The following is a 23,431-nucleotide window of genomic DNA, read 5'->3' as shown; positions in this document are numbered from 1 at the left end:
ACGTATGTGTGCCCATAGAGGGCAGTGCTTTCATATCATTGGGATATTAGTGTGTTGCTTAGTTTTTTTTCTTGAGGGATTTTACTGTATTCTGTTATGCAAGTTCCCCCGAGAAGTGCGCAATGCCTTCCATTATTTCTTATTTTCTGCAATTCATAAAACGGTTATTTTTCAGCTGATTTTAGCTGATTACTTATTGTTTAAATTTCCTTTATTTTATTTAAGTGCCACAAACAGCTAAGTTCTGGCCAACAACACGGCTTCTATCCACCTTAATAAAGACTGTGTGATTAGTTGAAACGTTGTTCACTTGTAGCACTTAAAGAACACCGCACTCCCCTTAACATCCACATCTAAATTAAGTTGTTATAGTGCCTAAAGTAGCTCCCCCTCTTTCGCGGACACATATATCTTTATTTTACTAAATAGGAAGCTTGGAAGTGCGACTTTCAGTAATGGCTTTAAGCTCTCTGGGTACGGGACCTCTCATACTCTGCCATGCGTGACGTCACGAGCAGTGCCATCACCGGCTGCCATGGAGAATCATTGTCTTCAATAATTCTTTACAGCAGAATCATAGGCACCTAGCGGTAAGCACCATGCATTAACCTACAGTCATATTATAATCCTATTGGTTTGGACCGTCATCCTGGATGACATCAGAGAAGGAGGAGCCTGCAGCACCACTGAATGAAGGAGATTTGGCTCTGGAGAGAAAGTAGCAATTTATTTATTTGCATTTAGTTTTTTTAAAGTTATTATTACTAACAATCACTGGGGGGGCGACCATCTCTGAATAAATATTGCTGAAAGCCAGATTTGTCTAATTTTCTCAGCAAAATGTCTACATTTACATCTGAATTTGCAGCAATTTTCTCCATATTTCCTGTCTCATAAACATTCAGTCAACGTGGGGTGCGTATTATGTCCAATGTGGAGCCCACACTTAGTAATGTTTCATACGCGCTGATATCTTCATTTACCCATCGTACGATGCCATCCAATAATGCCACCAAATACTTCCAGCAAAGGAACGATAATAATGGGAGATGGTCTCTCGTGACGCTACTGTGAACGCACACCGCATGAAAAAAGCCACCCACTTCCACTGCCAAACTCACTCAGTGTGAATTTAGAAATATTTTCCACCCACTTACACTGCCAAACTCACTCAGTGTGAATGTGGCTTGGATCTGATTTATAGGGGGGTGGGAGGGGGGCTCTGTATGTTTATATAAAGCAGCTGTGGTTCTAAAAGTGAAGCAATCACCATGGAAACCAATATGTTGTTTCTGTTACAGTTTTTAGAACTACGAGTCTTATAAAGTTACAGTCTAAAAATCGGAATCACCCCCAGTGAACCCCCAGCTACGTAAACAGGATGTGTCCCTTCCCTGACATCAAAACTCAGACTCAGGGATGGCAGACATGGAGAAAGCCCCTCGCCCCCCCCTAATACTCAGACTCAGGGATGGTAGACATGGAGAAAGCCCCTCGCCCCCCCTAATACTCAGACTCAGGAATGGCAGACATGGCGAAAGCCCCTCGCCCCCCCTAATACTCAGACTCAGGGATGGTAGACATGGAGAAAGCCCCTCGCCCCCCCTAATACTCAGACTCAGGGATGGCAGACATGGAGAAAGCCCCTCTCCCCCCTAATACTCAGAGCAGACATGGAGGAAGCCCCCCCCTAATACTCAGACTCAGGGATGGCAGACATGGAGAAAGCCCCCCCTCTAACAGTCAGACTCAGGGATGGCAGACATGGAGAAAGTCCCCCTCTAACAGTCAGACTCAGGGATGGCAGACATGGAGAAAGCCCCTCTCCCCCCTAATACTCAGAGCAGACATGGAGGAAACCCCCCCCTAATACTCAGACTCAGGGATGGCAGACATGGAGAAAGCCCCCCCTCTAACAGTCAGACTCAGGGATGGCAGACATGGAGAAAGCCCCTCTCCCCCCTAATACTCAGAGCAGACATGGAGGAAACCCCCCCCTAATACTCAGACTCAGGGATGGTAGACATGGAGAAAGCCCCTCGCCCCCCCCTAATACTCAGACTCAGGGATGGCAGACATGGAGAAAGCCCCCCCCCTAATACTCAGACTCAGGGATGGCAGACATGGAGAAAGCCCCTCGCCCCCCCTAATACTCAGACTCAGGGATGGCAGACATGGAGAAAGCCCCTCCCCCCTAATACTCAGACTCAGGGATGGCAGACATGGAGAAAGCCCCTCGCCCCCCCTAATACTCAGACTCAGGGATGGCAGGCATGGAGAAAGCCCCTCGCCCCCCCTAATACTCAGACTCAGGGATGGCAGGCATGGAGGAAGCCCCCCTCTAATAGTCAGAGTCAGGGATGGCAGGCATGGAGAAAGGCCCCCCCCCCCCCCCCTCCCAATACTCAGACTCAGTGATGGCAGGCATGGAGAAATCCCCTCCCCCCTAATACTCAGACTCAGGGATGGCAGGCATGGAGAAAGCCCCTCGCCCCCTAATACTCAGACTCAGGGATGGCAGGCATGGAGGAAGCCCCCCCCCCCTCCCAATACTCAGACTCAGGGATGGCAGGCATGGAGAAATCCCCTCTACCCCCAATACTAAGACACATGGATGGCAGACATGGAGGAAGCCCCCCAATACTAAGACTCAGGATGGCAGGAATTGAGAAAGCCCCTCCCTCCCCTAATAATCAGACACAGGGGTGGCAGGCATGGAGGAAGCACCCCCCCCCCCCCCCCCCCAATACTCAGGGATGGCAGGCATAGAGGAAGCCCCCCTCCCTCTCCCCCTGAAACCCAGACTCAGGGAGGGCAGGCATGGAGGAAGCCCCCCCTCTGCTCTGCCCCCCTAATAGTCAGGGATGGCAGGCTAACCCTCCCTCTCCCCCTGAAACCCAGACTCAGGGAGGGCAGACATGGAGGAAGCCCCCCCTCTTTCCCCCTAATAGTCAGACTCGGGGATGGCAGGCTAACCCCCTCCCCTCCCCCCCTCTAATACTCAGATTTAGGGATGGCAGGCATGGAGAAAGCCCCTCTCTCCCTCCCCTAATACTCAGACTCAGGGATGGCAGGCATGGAGGAAGCCCCCCTCCAATACTCAGACTCAGGGATGGCAGATAATGGAGGAGCCCCCCCATAATACTCAGGCTCAGGGATGGCAGCCCCCTCCCTATTTGTGTGCTGGCTCCCCCCCCCTCTATTTGTGAGCTGGGGGAGGTAGGTGGGTGGGTAGCTGGGCAGGGTTTAGAGGAGTGTCAGGGAGGAGGGCTGTCACTGTCTGTTCCCCTTTGCAGTCACACAGCTCTGATCCTCTTTGCAGATTGAGTAACGGAACGTGGTCCAGGCGCCATGGGGGTAGAAGGATGCACCAAATGCATTAAATACATGCTGTTTGTCTTCAATTTCATATTCTGGGTGAGTGCTGAGCATTGCAGGGTGTCTGATCAGGGGTATTAGCAGTGTACCAGGGGGCAGTGTGCCAGGGGACCAGGGGGCAATATGCTAGGGGACCAGGGGCAATGTGCCAGGGGGCAATATGCTAGGGGACCAGGGGCAATGTGCCAGGGGACCAGGGGGCAATATGCTAGGGGACCAGGGGCAATGTACCAGGGGACAGTGTGCCAGGGGCAGTGTGCAATGGGACCAGGGGCAGTGTGCCAGGGGGCAATATGCTAGGGGAACAGGGGGCAGTGTGCCAGGGGACCAGGGGGCAATATGCTATGAGACCAGGGGCAAGGTGCAGGGGGCAGTGTGCCAGGGGGCAATATGCTAGGGGACCAGGGGCAATGTGCAAGGGGACCAGGGGCAATATGCTAGGGGACCAGGAGCAATGTGCAAGGGGACCATGGGGCAGTGTGCCAGGATACCCCCCTCTTATATTATATATTGTGTTTATAAATATTGGAGAGGCAAGGATGCCCTATTTATAACATTAAAACCAATTATCTGCATTATTATTGTAGTTTATGTTATATCTGTTATAGCACAATGCAATCTGTGTTTTTATTTAATATAAATGGAATGGGGCACTAGTTCAGCTCTTTGTCTGCCCCTCTCAATAAACAACCCCACATGGTGCAGCAGGGAGCCAGACTGGGAGGGGGTATGGGTCTCCCCAGCATTGTGCCCCCTTACCCTCTGGTGCCCAATCCCACATGGTGCAGCAGGGGGCCAGACTGGGAGGGGGTATGGGTCTCCCCAGCATTGTGCCCCCTTACCCTCTGGTGCCCAATCCCACATGGTGCAGCAGGGGGCCAGACTGGGAGGGGGTATGGGTCTCCCCAGCATTGTGCCCCCTTACCCTCTGGTGCCCAATCCCACATGGTGCAGCAGGGGGCCAGACTGGGAGGGGGTATGGGACTCCCCAGCATTGTGCCCCCTTACCCTTTGGTGCCCAATCCCACATGGTACAGCAGGGGGCCAGACTGGGAGGGGGTATGGGACTCCCCAGCATTGTGCCCCCTTACCCTCTGGTGCCCAATCCCACATGGTGCAGCAGGGGGCCAGACTGGGAGGGGGTATGGGTCTCCCCAGCATTGTGCCCCCTTACCCTCTGGTGCCCAATCCCACATGGTGCAGCAGGGGGCCAGACTGGGAGGGGGTATGGGACTCCCCAGCATTGTGCCCCCTTACCCTTTGGTGCCCAATCCCACATGGTACAGCAGGGGGCCAGACTGGGAGGGGGTATGGGTCTCCCCAGCATTGTGCCCCCTTACCCTTTGGTGCCCAATCCCACATGGTACAGCAGGGGGCCAGACTGGGAGGGGGTATGGGTCTCCCCAGCATTGTGCCGCCTTACCCTTTGGTGCCCAATCCCACATGGTACAGCAGGGGGCCAGACTGGGAGGGGGTATGGGTCTCCCCAGCATTGTGCCGCCTTACCCTTTGGTGCCCAATCCCACATGGTGCAGCAGGGGGCCAGACTGGGAGGGGGTATGGGTCTCCCCAGCATTGTGCCGCCTTACCCTTTGGTGCCCAATCCCACATGGTGCAGCAGGTGCCCCTCACTGTGGATATCAGAGTTTAGGATTGATTTACTGACTTGCAGACTGTGCACACATTGTATTATTAGATCGTGTTATTTGTGTGCAGTTTGTAGATCTGGGGGTGTTGTGGCTGGGTGATTTGTTCAGGATACCCACCTGTTTTTTATTAAGAGGTGGGGGGATTTTTAATGTGTTTGTGTGTGCATTTGGGGGTTGAGTATGTGAGTCTGGCCTGTACGCATGTGTAGCCGGCTGTATGTGTGGGAAGGAATGTATAAACTGAGTTTATAGTAATGGAAGTCAGTGTACAATATCAGAACATTGTATTCACAAAACCAGCGATTGCGGAGGAAGTTGGGGAATTGGCCAGAAGACCTAATCTGGATTCTGGTTTACAATATATTAGGAGATAGTCTGTCATTTCTGTCTCAATTCTCCACGTTTACCAGTTTACACATTAAACTGCAAACTGAATTGATTTGCAATAAATTCCCCATTTCTGCTAAATTCCCAGTTTGGACATTTTATCCCAAACTCCACAATTCAGATATCAGCTCTGTACAGTTCAGTTTTACTGAATAAACCCCAAATTGGTTTGTGTTTGCAGATAATATATAAAAAGTAAGGATATATATACCGCAGTGTTAAACGCCGGTATTATTACTGGTTCACTAGACCCAACCAGAGCGAGAACCCAACACACCTGGTTCTAGCCAGCAATGGTACCAGAGTGAAAATCTATATTATTTACTAACTTGTTCTGAATCAATCAGTGATTTGCAAAATCGAACCCAAAGTAACTGCATTGAAAAAACATCTCCAATTCAGCTACTTATAAAACTGATATTTAGGTGTAAAAATGTGAAATTAATCAGTTTCCAACATTTCCCGTTTTACTCAATAATCCTGCATTTTAAACAAGACCAACTGAGCTTTGAATCTGAATGCTGCATGCGCGTGAATTCCTACGTGTTTATTTTACATGATTTGCCAATATAATAATGAGCAGATCGTGTCTTACAATCCCAATTCTGGGCTACTCAGATTGTCCTTTAATTATTACCTGTACTGAATGGCTTATAATTGATCACCTTCATGCAGTCTGTGGGCCCCAATCGCAGGCTCATCGCGACGTACATATCCTAGACCGGTCATGGTCAGTGGGTATTACATTCCCGAGAGGCACCGGTTACTATTTCATAGACTGAAATGGATGCTTTTTAGGTCTGCAACTTCCACTAGTCTCAGTGCTGGCGTTACAGTAAGTCTGGCAGTGCAGGGCTTAAATCTTTATTTTTATTGTAGTTTATATAGTGCTTTACTATAATACCCTGGGGATGTAAAACAACAAAGTAATGTTATCTGAGACGAGATGAAGGGGGTCCTGCTAAAATGAGCCCCCAATCTAACAGGCTGGCTGAGGAATCCACTCTGACACTCTCAGCTGGCCTTGCACAGCAGGTCTTAGCTCAGGGGAGCTAATGGAACCTCCCGGCAGGAGATTTTCCAGGCTCCGCAGGTAGAAGTGACTGGTGGACCCCCAGTAAGTCGTCAAACCATTTCACAAATAGTTTGACTGTTCACCCTAAGAAGGTGCAAGGGAAAGATTTGGGAGAAACATGTTTTATTCACACAAAGCCAACATAAAGAGTTGGGGATATTTAACCTGTTATGGGAAGCCAGTCTGTGTTTCCCAAATAGGAGCATGCAGGAGAGGTTTGTCTTACAGCAACACCCACTGAACACAGCAATGGGATAAAATGAGCTTTTAATAGTATTAAGGAAAGAAACATAGGTACTTATAGAACACGAGTCACGGAGTCACGCCATGAGTCCGTAAACTGCAACCTACATCTACAATGGCAGCTTCACATTACGTGAAGAGGACTTCTCTTGGTTTGCGTGATATTGCGTGAACAGTCTGAAACAAAGCAGTGCACGATAACGTTTAGATTCCGATCGTCTTCTTATAAAGAGACGGCTTTATAAAGTGCTGTGCACACTTGATTTTATTATTTATTTATTGAAGATAAGAAAAGACGTAAGGATACCAAGATTGTTTTGTCATCATTAGGGAAACAGAAAATCAAACTGTACAAATCGATTCTCAGCCCAATCTTATCCTTCTAAAAAAACAAGCGTTTCTTGCGCACTACCCAAATCCCGATGTACTTAGAAATGACGAGGTTTTTAGTATCACTCCAATCTTATCCTTCTAGCTGTTTCTACAATTACACTTTCCTCTTTGTCAGTTATCTGTAAACCAATTCTAAAACAATAATGTGCTCTCTTCCTACACATGGATTATATTACTGGTTATGTATGTATTAACCCTCGATACATGGAATCTCGGCAGAATGAGCTATCAAGTCTATATATATATATCTACAATTTGTTTAAGTAGGGTTTCAGTGAATGTGAATTTGCAATTACTTGTGGGTGTCCGATCCTCATGACATGTTTTCTAGATTGGCATTGTATACGGAGAGAAGGGTGACATGTTTTCTAGATTGGCATTGTATACGGAGAGAAGGGTGACATGTTTTCTAGATTGGCATTGTATACGGAGAGAAGGGTGACATGTTTTCTAGATTGGCATTGTATACGGAGAGAAGGGTGACATGTTTCCTAGATTGGCATTGCATACGAAGAGAAGGGTGACATGTTTTCTAGATTGGCATTGTATACGGAGAGAATGGTGACATGTTTTCTAGATTGGCATTGTATACGGAGAGAAGGGTGACATGTTTTCTAGATTGGCATTGTATACGGAGAGAAGGGTGACATGTTTTCTAGATTGGCATTGTATACGGAGAGAAGGGTGACATGTTTCCTAGATTGGCATTGTATACGGAGAGAAGGGTGACATGTTTTCTAGATTGGCATTGTATACGGAGAGAAGGGTGACATGTTTTCTAGATTGGCATTGTATACGGAGAGAAGGGTGACATGTTTTCTAGATTGGCATTGTATACGGAGAGAAGGGTGACATGTTTTCTAGATTGGCATTGTATACGGAGAGAAGGGTGACATGTTTCCTAGATTGGCATTGCATACGAAGAGAAGGGTGACATGTTTTCTAGATTGGCATTGTATACGGAGAGAATGGTGACATGTTTTCTAGATTGGCATTGTATACCGAGAGAAGGGTGACATGTTTTCTAGATTGGCATTGTATACCGAGAGAAGGGTGACATGTTTTCTAGATTGGCATTGTATACCGAGAGAAGGGTGACATGTTTTCTAGATTGGCATTGTATACCGAGAGAAGGGTGACATGTTTTCTAGATTGGCATTGTATACGGAGAGAAGGGTGACATGTTTTCTAGATTGGCATTGCATACGGAGAGAAGGGTGACATGTTTTCTAGATTGGCATTGTATACCGAGAGAAGGGTGACATGTTTTCTAGATTGGCATTGCATACCGAGAGAAGGGTGACATGTTTTCTAGATTGGCATTGTATACCGAGAGAAGGGTGACATGTTTTCTAGATTGGCATTGTATACCGAGAGAAGGGTGACATGTTTTCTAGATTGCCATTGTATACGGAGAGAAGGGAGGTATATGTACTTGAAGCGCTCCCTTCTTGGCTTCTCCATTTTCAGTATCTTGACCTTTTCAGTTCCTGTTGACCCTTCCAGGAACCTTGTCATCTCGGTTCTCTTACTACAAACTAGGATGGTGGAAGATTCCATCCTTCACACATGTTTGCAATGTTCTTGTGGAATGAGATGCCAAACTACACATCGGACCACACCCGTGGATGCACGAATGTTTTCACCCATATTGCTAAGCAATAAGGATGGAGTTTGCACGCCTAGGATTTTCAGGAACCCATTCCAAGCATTTGGGGTAAGAAAGAAGTTCTCTCATCCCTGTTTGGACTTTCTCAGGAGGCAGAAAATGGAGTTCAGTAGTAGCTTTAACCTTTACTGGATAGCCCATCTATGGCTATGGTGTAAGGGTTTAGTAGACAGAGCCCAGTATGCAGTAATGGGCCAAGACTAATCTAAGACGAGCTACCGATAAGGATGAGGCAAAGGCAGGGTCAGACTAGTGAACGGTCAGGTCCGGCAGCCCAGATTAATAAACTGAGAATAATAACAGGATTGATCACACCGAGGAGCACAGTAATACTGAGCACTGACAGCTTGTGTGAGCAGGTTTAAATAGGAAGGAGGGGGGTCACCCCAACCCCACCGTGTCACACCTGCATCATTAATACAGGCCGGGTTAGCCGCGCGTAATGATTTGCCGGTGTGAGGTCCCATTCGCAACCCCACCGAAGGACCTTGGCCGGCCTGAATTGAGACGTGACCTCTTGTTCGGTGGTGCAAACGTCTATGGCCTCTGAAGGAACACCTCGCAGTGACAAGAAAGGCGCCCTGAGTGCGAGTTCAAGGTGAGTACCAGGCAGAGCAGGGGGCTGACACATGACGAGTGGCTATAAGTGATAGGCAATCTGAGGTACTCCAGAGTTTGTGGACTACATCGCCCATGATGCTTTGCCAGCATTATGAGAGCTGTAGTGCTGAACAGATTATATTCAGCCAGGAGAAATATTAATTTCTGAAAGTACTGTATTCAGAATTTCATTGCAGAACATAACCCTGGGATAAAAGCTTTCACAATGCACACATTACCTCCTTGCTGTACATTGGGGGAATATTTTAGTATTAATATGAAAATGACATACTACTCAATTTACTTTTTTCCTCCTATGTCTGTGGTTTATGACATCTTATCTCTATAGTTATTGTGCAGAGCTTGACAAATTTCCTTGGAATCTAGGAGCCAGCTAAAAAAGTTAGGAGCCAGCATTGTTTTCAACAACAAAAATATAATTCTTAAAGGGACCCCATAGGCTCATTGAAGTAGTCTGGGTGCAGTGCCCCTGTTCTACTTAGTGCTGTAATGTTAAACAGAGAAACTAGAATGTTTGCATTGCAGCTCTAAGTCTGCCTTCAGAGGCGCTTCCTGCATCCTTTGGTCCGGTATCTGACGCTGGACGTGCTCACGCTAAGATTTTTCCCCATAGGAAAGCATTGATTCAATACCTTCCTTTGGGGAGATCTTATGCGCGTGCGGCAGTGCACCTCGCTGCTGAACGGTCTGACAAACCCTAGGAGCCAGCTCGCATGGTGACTGGGAATTTGGTCCCGGCGCTGTGCCTGGGATTTGTCGAGCCCTGCTTTACTGTAGCGTCAAACTGTACTGAACCCAGACTGACATTGGGGCATTATAAAACTCTCTACAGTTCATAGGAATTTAATCAGCTTTACTTGAATTGAAGATTATTTTGAAACCTGATCTTGATGGAAATAAACCGTTTCAGAAGTGGATTAGGCGATACTGGCAAACAAGGCTATATAGCCAGAAACTGTTCTGCATTAGCCATTTGAATTTCGTTTATATATAATGGCAGTGATTGGCCTACATTTTTATATAATACATAATAAAATAAAATCTAAAAAAGCACCTTCCTTCGACTGTTCCTTAGGAATTTACTGCAAAGGAAAAGATACACGAATAAACAACGTATTGCGATTGGGTGAATATTGGGACCAACTAAGATAGTATGGGGACACAGCTTTGTGGAAAATACCGCGATATTACGACTTCCCGGTTTACAGGTTTATTGTTCAACCTAATATTCTGAACAAACGTTTTACTAACTGCTTCTAGAAGGTATTTTTCTCTCCTTTATAATTACAGGGAGGCAGGGCTTGACACATTTATTTGTAGGATCTACAATCTAGGAGCCAGTAAAATAGTTAGGAGCCAGTTTTTTTTAAAGGGACATTATAGTCACCAGCTATGCTAGCTATGGGAAAGCACTGGCTTAGCTGAGATCATAAAGATTGATGATCTCGGCTATGGAGCCACGGCGAAACCAGCATGGCATAGAAAAAAAGGTGAGTAAAAACACCTCTCATGTGATCGGAGGGGGGCAGGTACCTAAACAGACACACACAATCTGACAGACACACACAATCTGACAGGCACACACAATCTGACAGGCACACACAAACACTGACACACACACACACACAATCTGACAGGCACACACAAACACTGACACACACACACTGACTTTCCCTGGGTCCATGGGACTGCTCTCTCTTCCTGTGCGCGAGGGTGCAGTAAGCTAACTGCAGCTCCTCTCTGCTCCCTTGCACTCTCTGTAGTGATGCTGGGACAGGAATTATATCGTATTCCGACTGCTGGCATCACTTTACAGCGCGAGGGAGCAGAGAGGAGCTGCAGGCAGAGTCTCAGCCTGTTGCCTCCATGCAGCCCTGGGAGGGTGGCTGGCCATCTACAAAGCTCCATGAGCCCGCCGCCTCCATGCAGCCTGGGGTGGCCAGCTACAAAGCTCCATGAGCCGGCCGCCTCCATGCAGCCTGGGGTGGCCAGCTACAAAGCTCCATGAGCCAGCGGCCTCCATGCAGTCTGGGGTGGCCAGCTACAAAGGTTCACGAGCCAGCGGCCTCCATGCAGCCTGGGGTGGCCAGCTACAAAGATCCATGAGCCAGCGGCCTCCATGCAGCCTGGGGTGGCTAGCTACAAGCTCCATGAGCCAGCGGCCTCCATGCAGCCTGGGGTGGCCAGCTACAAAGCTCCATGAGCCAGCCGCCTCCATGATCCCCAGGGTGGGTGGCCGGCCCAATTGTTTGCCCAGCCTGCCGCTTTAGGTAAAGGGCTGACAAATCCTAGTCGCCATGGCGACCTGGCGCCTGAGATTTGTCGAGCCCTGTAGGGAGGGACAAAATTCAGAGTAGGATTTGTAACAGCTAGAAAATATTGTGCAATTTTATTTTCACTGTTTGGCAAGAGGACAATTTCATGAAATTCCCAGATTAATTGGCCACCACGACGTTCACCCGACCTTTCAGCTCCCGATTGCTTCCTGTGGGCAGATCTGAAGGAGCCGGTGTGATCAAACGGCGCACACTTCAGCAGCTCACTGAGTATATCCGAGCAGAAATATTAACCAATGTTAACAAATGGAGCCCATTTAAACAGATGTCATATTCTGTACCTGGTCAAACAAACTCCATACGTTAAGCATGCATTGTGCCAATTCATTCTTTGTTCTACTTATAAAGATTTATTGTACAGCGCTACGGAATTTGCTGGCGCTATATAAATAATAATAGTAATACCCTCTACAGAAGCATATTCCCTAGGGCTGACACAGGAAAGAGCAGAGACACGATGCTACACTCTATGCTTTACATAAACCATCTGGGGATCACACAGAAACACTCACACCCAATGTCAAAGGAAATACAAATAGCTACAGTCTGCGTCTTAGCATTGAGTGTCTTTATTGTGCATTTTAATTAATATTTAGTATCGATATATAAATATTTTATAGTTTTAGTATCATGTTTAATTGTCTTATTAAACGCGCAGAGCCCATCGACCTGTATAACCCATGATTCCTGTCTCTCCTTTGGCTCTGCGTAAGCTCCCAGGGCAAGTCTTTGTTGAAGTCAATGTGTCAAGGTTTAATTCCAGGACAAAATCTCACGTTTTACCCATCTTTCTAGGATATAAAATACAGTCTGTCTTATTTGATTTACAGTCATTGTGCCCACTTCACAAATATATCTGTAAAGCGAATCTAAATCTTGTTTAATCGTACTCATGTGCCAGTGTTTGTAAGCTCACTTTCATCTCTAGTCCGTTATTTTTGTATCTCGATTACATATTGTCAAGTATCCCCGTTCTACAATTGTAAAGCCCTGCGGAAGATATTGGTGTTATATAAATGCTAGTAATAAGAATATAGAGTAAATAAAATACTTAATGGATCACTATAGTGTCAGGAAAACAAACTCGTTTTCCTGACACTATAGCATCCTAAGCCCCCCCCTCAGGATTCCCCCCCTTGGCACTGAAGGTGTTAAAACTCCTTCAGCTACTTATCTTTATCCAGCGCCGGGCGTCCTCTTCTCCCGCCGACGTCAGCTCCCGAGTGGAGTGGAATGTGCATGTACGGCAAGAGCCAGGCGCGCATTCAAACAGTCCATTGGACAGTCCTATCGATTCTCTGCACATTCCAGAAAAGAGAATATCATGAAATACGTTTTAGGTGATTTTCAAAGTTCTAATGAATGCTGCCAGACAGTAAAGTGACCGTTTCCCTTTAAGATAAAAAAAATTTCACACCACCTGCCTAGTGTTATTTACCAGAAGAAATGCTCTGAGCATAACAGGAATTGATACCATCGTGTATATTTAGAGTTTCCCTCGCGGAAGTGAGAGGAACGAGAAACAAGCAGAATCTCATTCAAAAAGAAATGAATAGGAGACGTGTTGTGTGAACGTCAGATCATTGTATAAACGTGTTATGATTTTTAATACAGACTAGTCAACATACAGAATAGTTCATTCATGCACACGTGCCCGCTCATGAATTCCCTCCAAAGTAAGAAATAGAAGACCGGGACTGGCTGGGAGATCACAGCCAGGTCCTGGTTGCAGCAGATGCCACTGGAGGTTTGCCACAATACAGACTCGAAGCAGAGTCATTTTTAATGCTTACTTTGGTAATGGGTTCTGTTTATCACATCATTCACTCGGTTTTTTTTTATAAATACCCACATCTGAGTTTCTTATATATATATTTTTTTTAATTCTTTATTTTTGATGTGCAGGAGATGACAGTTATGCTTGCAATGCCACAATAGCAATTAGAAGCACTTCAAAAACATAGGTACATGGCATATGTAGATCAATTGCACATTTTTTTTAAAGATAATAAACAAAAGTAATAAAGATAGACTTCATAGTCAGGTCTGGTGTTGACGGCTAAACAAGATATTACAAGATAGTCTAAAGTGTGATAATGCTTATACTGAGTGGTCAGTTGATAGAGACTCTGGAGAGTACACAGGCTGACTTCTAAGTTGGTCATGGAAATAAAGTGTAGAATTAGCAGATATTATAAACTAAAAGGCTGGGACACTGCCTGCAAAAAGAACATGTTATGCCAACTCAATGTTGTAGGCACTATCACTGAAAAAGCATGCTAGATAAGGAGCAGTGCTATACAGTTATGTGAGTAGGTTACACAGGCTAGTGCGGTTAAGCATGGTTCATCAGCTAGAGGATAGGTGAATTAGCATAGCATACCAGTGTAGCGTGCAATAGCGAGCATGAATAATTTCAAAATTAAAAAATTAAAATTAAATTAAAATTAAAAGTAAAACCACCGTTGGTAGACCTGTCCATATGCATGTCCCTGTCCCCAGAGTGCTGTGGTGTAACATAGGGAGCACTGGGTGGTAGGCAAGTCCGAGGCTGGGGCAGCCATCTACGTTGGTTGATGAGGTATGGAGGTCTGTGCATGAGAATCTCATGGTGTGGGTGAGCCGCTCGTAGGTTAGTGGCATATGCGAGTGGGGAGGGCAGCCGATGGGCTCTGTTGCTTTGGTGTCGGCTTAGATTTTCCGTTGGTGCCGCTAGTGAGTCGTTTCAGTCAGCCTTTTTTCCCAGGCCCAGCCTCAGGGATACCAGGTGAGTGGTGCTTCTGTGGGCTCCGTTCGCCGACGCTATTCTCCATCTCCTGCCCCAGCCCGTTCTCCATGTAGTCAGAAGGTATGATCCTATGCGGGCTTCTTCAGTGAGGGTGATGCTCAGTGGGTTGTTTTCGCCTGAAGACATGCAAGGTTGCGTGGTATAGTGCAGATCGCAGTGCCGCCATTTTAGAGGCCTGGCTCGTGGTGCGCGCCTTCAGGTAGGTCCGATGCTGGGCTATGTAGGGTGAGGATTCCCCTCGGTGGGGACCGGGATAACCCCCCGGTCCATGGGGGGGAAGCGAGGCCTGTGAGGTGCACCGTCCGTCCCGCTCTCCACCCTCATAGGCCGCAGACTCCGAAGTCCCATGTCGCCCGCGGGGGGCACCGGCACTCCCGATCTCAGGGTAGGCGGTGGCTCCAGCTTCTGCCCGAATGCTTGGTATAGCTCCCGGTCACTCATTTTGTGTTGTTGCTTATATTTTTCACCATAGTGGACCAGGTTTATCAGGAGCCTCTTTGGCCTGCGACCGGTCAGCATGGCGGTCAGGCCCCGCCCCCCGAGTTTCTTATATTTTAAAGGAACATTGTATTCAAACAAACGTGTATTCCTGACACTGTTGAGTTAAACAAACTATTTCGGTGACAGGCCACCCTCCGATTGTATGGCCAAAGTCTTTATACTCACCTTTTTGCCCCACGTTATGCTGGTCTTGATCTCCACGGATCCAATACTTTCCCATAGAAAAGCATTGGGAGGCTGATCCAATCAGAATCTCCTCATATAGAGCCCTTGAATCATCTCAATCAATGGGGAACATTCAGCACCTCCATGCAGAGCACGGAGTCACTGAATGCCAGTGCTGCTCACTGTCTCAGTGACTGTCACTATTGGTGTTAATAGGCAGCAATATAAAACTTGTCTCTGGAAAGGCAATAGTGGTTCTGGTGACCATAGTGTCCCTTTAAGAATTGTATTTTTATCATTAAAAATAAACCTTTGTTAATAAAAACTTCACTTTTTGGCTCTTAACTTTTTTAGATGGTCCTAGATTCCAAGCAAATTTGTCAAGCCCTGGGTTATAGGCTATGTATCTCCCCATGCCTCTGTCTTGTTTCCCATTGGCTTATAAATGTCAATTATTTATGTCGGTTTATTCAGTCATGTCTTTGCATGAATGAAACAATTGCATTATGATTAGCTGAATGCTTATAAAGCAGGCTCACAGCATTGACTGCAAGTCCATTTTTAATTTGTCTTATAGAGTCAATTTAATGAAATGAATTAACCGCTTAAATTGTACTACAGAACATTCTAACATTGCTATAGGCACAAAATCGAGACTGTCACACTGAATTCAAGGCTGTTGGCAAGTATGATACAATATAGGCACAGTAATGAGATTAGGGATGAACCAAAATTAATTTCTGTGTCAAAACCGAAAATTCAGGATGCCCTTGGCCAAAAACCGAAAATGCAGTTTTTTCCCTATAATTGTATTAATATTAGACTTTTTAATGAATTTAATTGATTTATTTTGAAAAACGTCCTTTCTCTTTTTGTGGTCCCCCCTGCTTAATGTTCCTCTCTCCCCCCTCTAGTGTTCCTCTCCCTCTTTTTTAATGTTCTTTCCTCCCTCCTCCCCAGTCCCATATTGTGTCCCCCCACCTCCCCAGTCCCATAGTGTACTTTTCTCCCCTCCCCTGTCCCATAGCGTTCTTTCCCCCCTCCCCGTCCCATAGTGTTCTCCCTCTCCCCTGTCCCATAGCGTTCTTTCCCCCCCTCCCCTGTCCCATAGTGTTCTTCCCCCTCTCCCCTGTCCCATAGCGTTCTTTCCCCCTCTCCCCTGTCCCATAGTGTTCTCGCCCCCTCCCCTGTCCCATAGTGTTCTCTCCCCCCTCCCCTGTCCCATAGTGTTCTCTCCCCCCTCCCCTGTCCCATAGTGTTCTCTCCCCCCTCCCCTGTCCCATAGTGTTCTCTCCCCCCTCCCCTGTCCCATAGTGTCATTTCCCCCCTCCCCTGTCCCATAGCGTTCTCTCCCCCCTCCCCTGTCCCATAGTGTTCTTTTCCCCCCTCCCCTGTCCCATAGTGTTCTTTTCCCCCCTCCCCTGTCCCATAGTGTTCTCTCCCCCCTCCCCTGTCCCATAGTGTTTTCCCCCCCCCTCCCCGTCCCATAGTGTTCTTTCCCCCCCTCCCCCATAGTGTTCTTTCCCCTGTCCCATAGTGTTCTTCCCCCTCTCCCCTGTCCCATAGTGTTCTCGCCCCCTCCCCTGTCCCATAGTGTTCTCTCCCCCCTCCCCTGTCCCATAGTGTTCTTTTCCCCCCTCCCCTGTCCCATAGTGTTCTCTCCCCCCTCCCCTGTCCCATAGTGTTTTCCCCCCCCCTCCCCGTCCCATAGTGTTCTTTCCCCCCCTCCCCCATAGTGTTCTTTCCCCTGTCCCATAGTGTTCTTCCCCCTCTCCCCTGTCCCATAGTGTTCTCGCCCCCTCCCCTGTCCCATAGTGTTCTCTCCCCCCTCCCCTGTCCCATAGTGTCATTTCCCCCCTCCCCTGTCCCATAGCGTTCTTTCCCCCCTCCGCTGCCCCCTAGTGCTCTCCCCCCTCCCCTGTCCCATAGTGTCCTTTCCCCCCTCCCCTGTCCCAGAGTGTCCTTTCCCCCCTCCCCTGTCCCCCCCTCCTCCCCCCCCCCATGATCACCTGAATTGTTAATGCAAGCATGTCTGGTAAACTAAGCACTACAAAAATAAAAATATATGTATACATATAGGCCCATTTTCAGCAGAATATTTCGGCAGCTGAAATTTCAGTGCATCCCTAAATGAGAGGGTAAGAGATTTTAAACATGTTACTATTCTGCCTTTAAATGAAAGACAGCAAGTGTGTGCCAAGTACGGAATTACACAAAGAACAATCCTGTTATCAGATGTCTGGCCATGTGTGATAGTGTATTGCTGAATATTGACACTGAGCCAGGAGTTGCAAGGCTTTGAATGGTATATGGTGGTAGCGCGATAACTATGTGAGTTACAATCTGGATTTATTGTACTTTAATGGACAACCAAATTCTGCAGATTTTGCTTCTGTTTGTTGGTACTTTTGGTTTATAACTTATTTTATTATGTTTCAAACCTGAGGAAGCTGTTACACTATAGTCACCAGAACAACTACAGCTTAATGTACGGCATACAGCTTAATGTACGATATACAGCTTAATGTACAGTATACAGCTTAATGTACGGCATACAGCTTAATGTACGATATACAGCTTAATGTATGCTACTCAGCTTAATGTACGGCATACAGCTTATTGTACGGTATACAGCTTAATGTATGGTATACAGCTTATTGTACGGTATACAGCTTAATGTACGGTATACAGCTTAATGTATGGTATACAGCTTAATGTACAGTATACGGCTTAATGTACGGTATACAGCTTAATATACAGAATACAGCTTAATGTACGGTATACAGCTTAATGTACGGCATACAGCTTAATGTACAGTATACAGCTTAATGTACGGCATACAGCTTAATGTACGATATACAGCTTAATGTACAGTATACAGCTTAATGTACAGTATACAGCTTAATGTACGGCATACAGCTTAATGTACGATATACAGCTTAATGTATGCTACTCAGCTTAATGTACGCTATTCAGCTTATTGTACGGTATACAGCTTAATGTATAATATACAGCTTAATGTACGGTATACAGCTTAATGTATGCTACTCAGCTTAATGTAGTTGTTCTGGTGAGTACAATCATCGCCTTCACCGGGGGGGGGGGGGGGGGGGGGCTGGAAATAAGGTGAGTTTTATTCCTTTTAAGGGGGTGGGTTAAGCACTATAGGGTCAGGAATACATGTTTCTGCCCCTGACCTATAGTGTTCCTTTAAAATGTCACCATCATGTTTTTCTTTTTTGATATTTTTTACTTTACGCTCCTGTTTTTTGATGATTAAGCTCTCCCCCATTCGCCACTTGACTTTATTTATATATTTTTTCTTCCATGTGTCGGATCTTGGGCGCAGCCATTTTGTCTGCAGTTTGCCCTACTGTGAGATTATTTGATTGGCAGCTGAAAGCTCCGCCCATTGTCAGGAAGGAATAGCGCTCCCTAATTTTCCTGATATATGTATTTTATGAAAGTTGGCGTCCTCGAGGGGGAAGTGAATTACCATATATTCAGACACAGGGAGCTATATAGTGTATTGTGCATTGTATGGTGTAATGATTATTAGAAATAACATAATAATAGAGCAGTGTACATTACTATTGTTTAATGTTTTTACATTATTTTATACAGTCCAGGAGGATCTGCAGGTTATCTTCACTTTTTCTGGAGCTAAATAGAAGCAAATTTGATAAACGTGTATTTTTGGCACAGGGTCGCTCTTACTATTTTATAGTAAATTACAGTTTTTTATTGCTATAAATCAGTGCTCAGCGAATAAACCACAACTGGGTTAAAGGGACACTAAAGGCACCCATTTCAGCTCATTGAAGGGGTCTGGGTGCAGTGTCCCTTATGCACTTAGTGCTGCCATGGTAACCCCTTAAGGACGCAGCTGGACATACACTTAAAGGGACACTATAGTCAGAATAGGTTTTGACTGTACAAATAACCCCACAAAGTGCTTCCATTTGAGAAATCAGACACTCCAGGGTATCTTATATGGCGTATATTGTGCCTTAACTTGTCACCATTTTTACACCAATTTATGTCAATGTATGTAGTGAGGAAAAACAATGGCATTTTTTTACATACATGTTGCATTGTTTTTTTAATTTTTTATTTTTGTTGTGCATAGGAGATTACAACATTGCTTGTATAGCCACAACAGCTCTCACAAGCACGATTTTCATAGAGTGATAAACATATATGTGGCATAGATAGAACTTGCACAGTTTTTGGTAATTAGACGTTTCATAGTGTTGCTAACGAGTTTAGCGTGAGAATAGTGAAAGTAGTTAAACATAAGCGTAATATCGAGTAGAATTTTAGCAAGTATGTGCCATGAGGAACAGTGCACATTATATCTCATCGGCACATTTTTAATAAGGACGGGTGGTCCAGACAAACTTAGACTATAGTAGTGACATGTTGCATTTTTGCTGTGCATTTCTCACATTTCATATGTGCCAGTGTCATAAAATCCCTCAAATTGTGCTCAGTTACATCTTCTGAGTAAAACAATATGCCCAATGTATGACAGATACTATTTTGTGAAATTACAGTGCTGTAAAAGAGACGTGACAATTTCAGATTTTTAAGTGTACATTTTTTCATAGATGGTTTTGCATAGTCCACTCTTAGCAGGCTACAAACTCCAGCTACCCCATTTTAAGACATCCCATGGTGTTTTAAAAGGCATATTTGGAGTCTTAGCGTGGAATAATTTTTTTTGCTAGCCTGTACCAAGTGTTAAGGTATAAAAGCATTTTTTTCCCTTTTTTAAACTTTTTTTTTCCTATATTTGAAAACTTTTTTACTTTTAACAACTTTTTCTTACTATTTTAAAACTTTGTTTTAACTTTTTAAACTTTTTTACAGTTAACCCTTAACTAGCCTAACAGTAAATAAATACATATTTTATAAATAGTAATTAAATAAAGCACCTGAGGGTTAAAAAAATAAATAAAATTTAACCCAGGGGTTAGAAAAAATGGTTATCAGGGGTTAGAAGAAAAAAAATTATATCACAGTGAAATACTGTGATCTGTATTTTGATCACTACAGACAGTGACCAAAGGGCAGGGAAGGGGTTACATTCTATTTGGGAAGGGGTTGGATTTTAACCATGACACTTTTTTTAACAGTGAGAAATAGATCAGCACCAATCTGTCTCCCTTCACATCGCAGTTACACGGAGATGCAGGGAGGCAGATCAGATTTACTGCAGCACGTGTGATCGCTCTGAATTCCGGTCAGGGCAATCATATAAGCTGAATCGGAGATACTGCCTGCTCGGTGTCTGGGGCACACTGCAGGAACATAGAAACATAGAAACATAGAATGTGACGGCAGATAAGAACCATTCAGCCCATCTAGTCTGCCCAGTTTTCTAAATACTTTCATTAGTCCCTGGCCTTATCTTATAGTTAGGATAGCCTTATGCCTATCCCACGCATGCTTAAACTCCTTTACTGTGTTAACCTCTACCACTTCAGCTGGAAGGCTATTCCGTGCATCCACTACCCTCTCAGTAAAGTAATACTTCCTGATATTATTTTTAAACCTTTGTCCCTCTAATTTAAGACTATGTCCTCTGGTTGTGGTAGTTTTTCTTATTTTAAATACAGTCTCCTCCTTTACTGTGTTGATTCCTTTTATGTATTTAAATGTTTCTATCAAATCCCCCCTGTCTCGTCTTTCCTCCAAGCTATACATGTTAAGATCCTTTAACCTTTCCTGGTAAGTTTTATCCTGCAATCCATGAACCAGTTTAGTAGCCCTTCTCTGCACTCTCTCTAAGGTATCAATATCCTTCTGAAGATACGGTCTCCAGTACTGTGTACAATACTCCAAGTGAGGTCTCACCAGTGTTCTGTACAATGGCATGAGCACTTCCCTCTTTCTACTGCTAATACCTCTCCCTATACAACCAAGCATTCTGCTAGCATTTCCTGCTGCTCTATTACATTGTCTGCCTACCTTTAAGTCATCTGTGATAATCACCCCTAAATCCCTTTCCTCAGATGTTGAGGTTAGGACTCTATCAAATATTCTGTACTCTACCCTTGGGTTTTTACGTCCAAGATGCATTATCTTGCACTTATCCACATTAAATGTCAGTTGCCACAACTCTGACCATTTTTCTAGTTTACCTAAATCCAACATTAACCCTACAATTGCGGCAATCTTGGGTTAATTTTAGTAATATTAGGATATTTGGCGTCCTTAAGGGGAGGACTGCAATGATGGAAAATTTGCCATCCAGCGTCCTTAAGCGGTTAAACATTGCCGTTCCAGAGAAACTAGAATGTTCACATTGCAGCACCAAGTCTGCCCCCAGAGGGCTTCCTCAAATCGAAACGGACCTTTTGGTCTGGTATCTGATGTTGGACGTCCTCACGCTCTGCATGAGGACCCCAGCTTCAGATTTTTCCCCATAGGAAAGCATTGATTCAATGCATGCGCATTAGCGCCCGCTCTTCGCAGGACAAAGAAGGAGGCGGAGCCGCAACCCTCTGCGCTGGGATAAAGTAATTAAATAAAGGGTTTTTAACCATTTATTCACCAAGGTGGGGGGCACTGGGGAGGGGGGATGCAGAGGGAGTTGTTGTAGCTTGTATTCCTGGCACTTATATTATCCCTTTCATTATTAGTGTGAATTGCCAGGAATTCAGAGTGAATTTAAATTTCAGTCCAGAATAGCAGACTAGAGGATTTTTCTAATTTGGCATTATTGTCCTCCAATCTGAACTTCACTTTGAGTTGGAGACAGTTTCCACTTTAGAGAGTAGCCCTGTCTGTCTAGCTCTCCTGCACTCTCGCTGTGCTCTCCTGCACTCACGTCTCCTCAGTAGCTGTTTGGGGGCCGCACCCTTCCTGTTTCCAGCTGTAAGGGTCTCTGCCAAAAACATTCCTTCAGTCTCTGCCTTTTTATAGACTCAGAGAAGACGCGGAGTCCAGTAACCCTTATATTTCCTGGAAACATACTAATAATACGGTGTTAAAAGCCGGGGCATAGGGACTTGTTTGACCCATAATGTTTTGCATGATGGAAGTGATAGAGCCAAGGTTCATTTATAAAAATACTAATTTCTAATGAAATCTACACTTTTTGTAAAATAGGACAAACTCTTCACACATAAAGCACTTCAGCAAGCTCAAGGTCTGGACTGCCCCTTTAAATTTCCCTGTGTGGCATGTTACACCTGAAAATATGTTTGTGTTTATCCTGATGTCCTGCTTTTTGGTAGCCCAGTCTGGTTGGCCTGCAGAGCTGACATTCTTTGTAGATACTTGTTTCACCATCAATATGTGCTGCACCACTTGGAGGCCTCTGTTCTCGTACATCACCCATATTTCACACCTCCCATGATAAACACATCTCGAAATTGAAACAGACATGTGAAACGTGAGTTTTTACCGGTTTGTTAATATGTTGCACACATCGAGAATTAATATCTGTGTTACAGCTAGAATATGAGTTCACTAGTGATAAGGGCATGAAGACTACTTGACTAAGACACCCACTATAATAATAAATGGTCCCACAGACCTTCCACCTTAATACGTCATCTGGAAGCTTCGCCTGCTGGATAATGCGTTTCTTTTTTTTCCACAGTTAGGTATTACTTGACAACAGACTTCATGTGGCCTCCTAAAATTCCAATGTATTGGGATGTTTATTGGCCTCAGGCCCTTGCCATTAATTCATTGCCATATTTTCCCACAGATTTGTTTTTGATATCAATCAGATAAAACCAAAATCCACCAGGAATCCACCAAATCCACCAAGAATCCACCAGGAAATCAAACAATTCAAGTTAGCGTTAGAAAAAATAAATAAACAAAGTTTCTGGTTTTCTGAAAGCCACGGTTATTTTTACTTCTATAGGAAACAGTCTGTACTTTTGAGGTTACTGATTTTCTTTTAACAGCCGCCCTTGTCAATTAAGAGCCATGGAAGTTTATGCTGGCCACGTGCTATTCCCTTTTTACGCCTTTTTTCTGGTTGTTGCCCACTCTTGTTTAGGGTTTAGCTTGTTGTAATTGGTACAGTTTGTCCTGGGATCCAAATATACAGAGGTTTTAACATTACGTTCAGATATTACTGCGTCTTTAACCCCTTAAGGGTCATGATTCCCTTTTATTCCAGAAGTTTAAGGGGTTAAAAAGATTCGGGTTTGAATTTCCTTCACATTTCTAACCAAAGCTTCTGTTATACAACACACTTCT

At 45.1% G+C, this 23,431-nt stretch overlaps 1 protein-coding gene across 1 annotated transcript in view; it reads left to right on the top strand.

Annotated features, from left to right (window-relative positions):
• The first annotated feature begins 3,270 nt into the window (after window positions 1–3,270).
• The window catches only part of CD81 (CD81 molecule), a 49,135-nt gene continuing 28,974 nt past the window's right edge, over window positions 3,271–23,431 (top strand). Inside the window, exon 1 of the mRNA XM_063437656.1 lies at window positions 3,271–3,417. Coding sequence (XP_063293726.1) covers window positions 3,352–3,417 — 66 coding nt within the window. The 5' untranslated portion in view covers window positions 3,271–3,351. The remainder of the gene's footprint in view (window positions 3,418–23,431) is intronic.

This window comes from Pelobates fuscus, chromosome 12 (assembly GCF_036172605.1).
Source record: "Pelobates fuscus isolate aPelFus1 chromosome 12, aPelFus1.pri, whole genome shotgun sequence".
Classification (NCBI taxonomy): domain Eukaryota; kingdom Metazoa; phylum Chordata; class Amphibia; order Anura; family Pelobatidae; genus Pelobates; species Pelobates fuscus.
The sequence above is the reverse complement of the archived record's forward strand: the minus strand, read 5'-3'. Positions and strand labels throughout refer to the sequence as shown.